This window comes from Charadrius vociferus, unplaced genomic scaffold, assembly GCF_000708025.1.
Source record: "Charadrius vociferus isolate BGI_N301 unplaced genomic scaffold, ASM70802v2 scaffold282, whole genome shotgun sequence".
Taxonomy (NCBI): domain Eukaryota; kingdom Metazoa; phylum Chordata; class Aves; order Charadriiformes; family Charadriidae; genus Charadrius; species Charadrius vociferus.
In genome coordinates, this window is record NW_009647731.1 from 2,916 (window position 1) to 8,884 (window position 5,969).

General features: G+C 36.3%; 1 protein-coding gene across 1 annotated transcript in view; it reads left to right on the forward strand.

Moving 5' to 3' along the window:
• Nucleotides 1–378: 378 nt before the first annotated feature.
• LOC104283426 (serine/threonine-protein phosphatase 4 regulatory subunit 4-like) overlaps nt 379–5,969 on the forward strand; it is a gene marked incomplete at its 5' end in the record, with an annotated part of 44,762 nt that continues 39,171 nt past the window's right edge. The window contains one exon of the mRNA XM_009881599.1: nt 379–481. Coding sequence (XP_009879901.1) covers nt 379–481 — 103 coding nt within the window. The remainder of the gene's footprint in view (nt 482–5,969) is intronic.

Sequence of the window (5,969 nt, forward strand, 5' to 3'; positions counted from 1 at the left end):
TTGTTCTGGAGTATAGTTTTCATTTATATCTTCTATTTATCCCCTTCCTGTGCTTTATTACCTGTATTGTTATAATATAGAAGCTTCCACAAAAGCACTGCCTTGATCATCTAGATCTTTCAAATCTTTTATATTTTTTTCCAAAGCTACACTGAAAATTAGAATATTCCGTATTAGAAATGATACATAACAGCTTTTATGGTTGATATTATTTTAATGTTGTGTTCTGCTACATATTACATTAAAAAAAATGTCTCTCAGCTTACTATATGAATAATCCGGGTAGTATGGATTTGTTTATTGTTTTATTTTAAATGAAAGCTGTGAGCTTGTAACCACAGTAGAGAGTAATGTGTTGTATCTATATATTTTTGTAAGTTCTGGCCAGGATATCCAAGGAACAAGTGTCGTGGCAAATCTTCCAGTCCTGATGCGACAGAATCCTGCAGAAACACTTCGTCGGGTTTTACCAAAGATCAGAGTAAGTTGTGTGTAATGAGGTTTGACTCTGTCTTTTTCTGCCAGTATAAGCATTTCAACAGAGGCAAAACAATCCCACTTTTATTGCAAACTCACTAGGAGAGGTATGTCCAGTAGATCTTCCACATTAATTCACGGAATTTAAAAGGAATGCAGGTATTACATTTTTTGAAAAAATGTTACAACAGGAAAAGAACCAGAATTAACACCATTTACGTATTCTATGATTTACCAGTGTATTGACAGCTTTTTGAGAACTCTTTTGAGGCCCAGCCAGTCATAATGGTTCGTTTTGGTGTTCTTAATCTCCTTCCATCCAAACATTTAGATTTTCATGCTGCTATCCAGAAAAGTATACTTTGCTTTTAGCTGTCTGAAGTTTCATGTGCTGCCCTCCACATTGTTAGTAAGTCACTGCTAGCTGTGGTAGATGCATGCTGGCCATGTAATGTTATACAGTAATTTTGTACACAAATATGTTTGTATAAAGAATATTTGGGCTGTTTAATTTTAATGTCTGATCTCAAGGGTCTTTTCCAACCTAAACGATTCTATGATTCTGTGATTTAACTTGGAGAAGAGAAGGCTCCAGGGAGACCTTATTGTTGCCTTTCAATACTTAAAGAGGGCTTATAAAGAAAGATGGGGACAGACTTTTTAGCAGGACCTGTTGCAATAGGACGAGGGGTGCTGGTTTTAAACTAAAAGAGGAAAGATTTCGATTAGACATAAGGAAGAAATTGTTTACAGTGAGGGTGGTGAAACACTGGCCCAGGTTGCCCAGAGAGTTGGGAGACGCCCCATCCCTGGAAACATTCCAGGTCATGTTGGACGGGGCTCTGAGTGACCTGATCTAGTCGAAGATGTCCCTGCGCATTGCAGGTTGGACTAGATTGGTTGGACCTTTAAAGGTCTCTTCCAACCCAAACTATTCTATCATTCTGTGATTTTAAGGAAGATAAATATCTCTGTATTTCCACTCTGGCCCAGGTACTTCTTGCCTAGAAAAAGTGGGAAAAGTTCACTTAAGGTGTGGTTTAAAGAGCAGCTTCAGCCAAATAAGAACAAACTGCATCATAAATGCAAATGCAAAGCCTAACAACTCTAAAGCTAACTAACTCTAAATAACTCTTATAACTCTGTCTAAGGCTAAGACTTTGATTCTGTTAGCCTGCCTTTTTTCAGTGATTTTAAAGCCTACCAGCTGAGTGGAAAAATACATTGGTTTTGGCTAGCAAAGTATCTGAAAGTTTATTTTGGTAACAGCAAATTTTTGAAGGTTTTTTTCATTAGATCGGTGTATTGTCAGTCTCTACTGATGCCATTGACAGTTTTTATGGGTTTAACTCCAATTTGGATTTTGAACAATCTCTGGCCTGGTCTCATGCAGTTAATCATTTTGGTATAAACCCAGTTCTATTTTATACCAATTGTCAGCTGAAGGAACATTGTGTTTGTTAGTAGCTGTTTGGCTGTCATAGCTGTTTGAAAGTATGTGCTTTCTATGGGAAAAGAGGTAAAAATCACAAGGGTTTCTTGTAGAAATTTTATATTCCAAGCATTGAATTGTGTTCATAATTTTATGGACAGACTCAGTTTCTGCATACATTTTAAAGGTACATTTGACATTTTCGGTAGTGTGATTCAGTCATGATTTTACAGGGACATGTTGTAGAATTTAGGGTTTTTTTTCCCCATATAATTTAAAATTCTTTCATTTTTTAACACAATTTGTCATCAGGAATGTTATTATCTTGTTGCAAACAAGTAATGCTTAAGAAGAGTGTTTAGATCCCTTACTTCAGAACGACAGGAGTTTAACTAGTTACTGACTAAAGCAAAATATGAATTTGATACATTGAACTAAATTTGGTAATTTGACACATTGAACTAAAATACATTGGAGTGAAAGTGAGACTTATGTTGAGTCTCCTCAGCTACCTTGTCCTCTCTATCTCAAGCACTTTAGGGAAGAGAAGAAAAAGTCTTCTGTAGTAGCTGCTGTGAGTGTTCTTGCTACGTCTGTATCAGATTCTCATTGCCAGGCGTAAGAAAGTATATATTTATATTAGTGAGGTGAGACACCTGAGTATGGTGTTATACAGTTTTCTATCTACCGAGGAGATACTACTAAATAGCAAAGTGGGCCCTTGTGAAAATGATACTTGTTTGTTCCAGTAAATTCTCATTTATATTTCATTGTTTTCTTTGCTGAAGTTTTGAAGAAATGATTTGCTTCTTTTGTTGAAAAGCTGTGTGCATGTATGTATCTCTCAGCTATTTGTTTGGGGTTTTTTTTGTTTTGTTTTGTTTTTTACTTTTAAGACAGCTTCCTTAACATTACATTAATAAAAGAATTCCAGAAAAAAAATCATATTATGAAAAACTACTTGCTGTATTTCCTACTGCCTGTGGAATTGGTCCTAAACTGAATCCTCCCTGTGTCTCCTAATCTTAAGAAAGCGGCTGCTGAAGGGACAATTCAATATTTATGAAAAACTAATTTAATGAGTTATATTCTGTTTATTTGTTATGAATTGATTGACTGAAAGATGAGGAGCAAATATGTACATAGTCCTCAACGTGATTACTTAGCAAATATTGTTCTGTAGGATATTTAAATGCAAGCTCTACTGCAGAGGAGTCTTAGGTTCCATGTGATAGATGTACTCCGTAATATTCCATGCATCGGTATACGTTGGGGGCCACCTACCTGGAAAGCAGCTTTGCAGAAGCTGGTCCTGGTAGACACCAAGTTGAACATGAGCCTGCAATGTGCCCTTGCTGCCAAGCATCCTGGGCTGCATGAGACAAAACATGGCCAGCAGTTCAAGGAAGGTGATCCTTCCCCTCTATTCCACCTTCTACTCTACTCCACCTGGAGCACTGTGTCCCAGTTCTGGGCTCCCCTGTACAAGAGAGATATGGACATACTGAAGAGCATACAGTGAAGGGCCATGAAGAGGATTAAGGGACTGGGACATCTCTCCTATGAGGAAAGGGTGAGAGGGCTGAGCCTGTTCAGCCTGCAGAAGAGAAGACTTGGAGAGGACCTTATCAATGTATATAAACACCTGAAGGGAGGATGCAAAGAGGATGGAGCCAGGCTCTTTTCAGTGGTGCCCAGTGACAGTAGCAGAGGCGGTGAGCACAAACTGAAACACAAGAGGTTCCCTCTGAACATCAGGAAACACTTTTTCACTCTGAGGGTGAGCACTGGCACAGGGTGCCCAGAGAGGCTGTGGAGTCTCCATCCTTGGAGGGATTCAAAAGCTATCTGGACATGTTCTGGCTCTCGGTGGCCCTGCTTGAGCAGAGGGAGTGGACAAAAGGACCTCCAGAGGACCCTTCCAGCCTCAACCATTCTGTGATTCTGTGAATATCAGACATCACCTTTCAACTTCATATTATCTCCTGAGACTTCTGTGATCTCATGAGACTCTTATTTCTTAAGAGGAGCTGTTCCAACTTTTGTCTGATTATTTAAATTCAGCAAATGGCCAAGAAATAGCTGTCCTCGGAACTGAGGACTAGTATAGACTGACAGATTGTTTAGAAAACATTAAAGTACTTCTAAGTTGCCATGTTCTATGCTATAAGATGCAGGTCAACAGGCATTTTGTTTAAATATATATGTGTATAAAAAAATGCTTTGAGAAAAAGAATGGCTTGAAGTTGCAAAATAATTGAAAACCCTTTAACTTACACCACCAGTTACTACCACATGTTGTTCTGACATTCATAATACATTCTTTCCTAAACCAAACTACTGGTTTCAAAAAAAGTTTGGTTTTTTTTTTTTTATTTTCTGTTTAGTATACCAAAACCATTTTTTTCTCTGGTGTTTCTGCTTTGAGAGCAGAGTTCTTCCTGAAAGGAAGGAGTAATAAGAAACGTCGGGTTTGGGTTTTTTTTTCCCCTTATTTGTCAGGGAATGGAGAGGTGGTAGTCTTTGCCTCTCTGTCTTTAATAAAAAGTCTAATATAGAAATACAGTCTTTGATCCTAGTCTTAGTTATTTTTTATATAAGGATGGAGAAAAAATTTAAAAGGATGATCATTAGCATGATCAGGGCCTAGGGCCTGGAAAATATATGTAGAGTGGGAGTTGGAGCTCAGTGTGTTTAGATCAGGTGGTACTTAGTTATTACTTTATAAATGCATCTTCCTGCATAGTATTAAAGGACATTTAACTGAAAACTGTGTATGAAGGAAGAAGAGATAGGAACTGAAGACAGAAATACTAGAAATGAAGCGGACAGTTTTAATAATGAATCCGGTCAATCTTTGAGCAAAAAACTGAGGAAAGTAGTTTTTCATCTTGCAGTGTCATTTAAATCAAGACTGAATGACTTTTTAGATGACAAATTAAATGAAACTTAAGTTAATGGGCTCAAGGCAGAGGTAAAAGCATGAAATACAGTGAGGTCAGTCTAAATTTAAGTGTTCCTTTCAGGTTTAAATCTAATAAATTAAAACTTTCTGGAATGTATATGAATTAAATTTCTTTCTGTGGCTGTACTCTTATAAAGCAGGTTCTTGAATGGTGCTCTGTTATCTAATATTTATTTATTTAGTAATAGAAGAACAGTTCTTTTGTACCCATATTCACTGCACTTTTAACTGAAAAACAGTATTTGGCATCATTAATGGCTTGACCTATTTTTTTTTTTTTTTTCTTATCCTTATTTGTATTGGAGGAATAGTCCTGACCATTAAATGGAAACTGTTTCAGACTGTAAAGGCATAATCAAACTCAACTGTGATTAGAGTCTTGCAAATGTAGTCTGGCATTGCAGGGAAATAAGCTGACTTAAATTACTGCACTTGGTTTCACTTCTGTAGATGAGGAAAAATCATTTGTGAATTCAAATTTGCACATGAAAAATTAGTTGTGTAGTAGTTTCAGGATGCTATTTAACTGAAAGTATTGTCACTGGTTAGGGAAACCAGTGTACTTATTTAGCATACTTGCAAGAACCCAAAAGCGAAAAAAAATTCCGTTTTATTAGTGCTGATTAAAACAGATACAGGAAGAAATAAATGCAAAGAATGTTCTGGCTGGATACATTACAAAATTTTATTTCATTTGTGAGAAATTGATAAACCTGGTTACTTTTACAAATAAATATAGAAATGGATATATGCAAATTGCTTAAAATTAGAATTATATCTAAGACCCTGTATATATTTAACATAAGTGTTTCAGGTTTGACCAAAAATACAATATATCAATAAATATGCGAGATCTAAGTAATAATTAAATTGGGTGTTCGTATTTTGGTTATGCTAATAAAACAAATACGTTGTATATCATTTAGATGTTAATTTAGGCATGAAATTATGAAATATTTTTAAAAATTCCACAGTTGAAATGAAGTGGCATCCTTGTATGGGTTCTTTTGCATAGAGAACCCCACTCTCTGGATTTCTACATACACCTCCCTCATGAACCTTGGAAGTCATTGAAATGCAGATAGATGTAGGGAA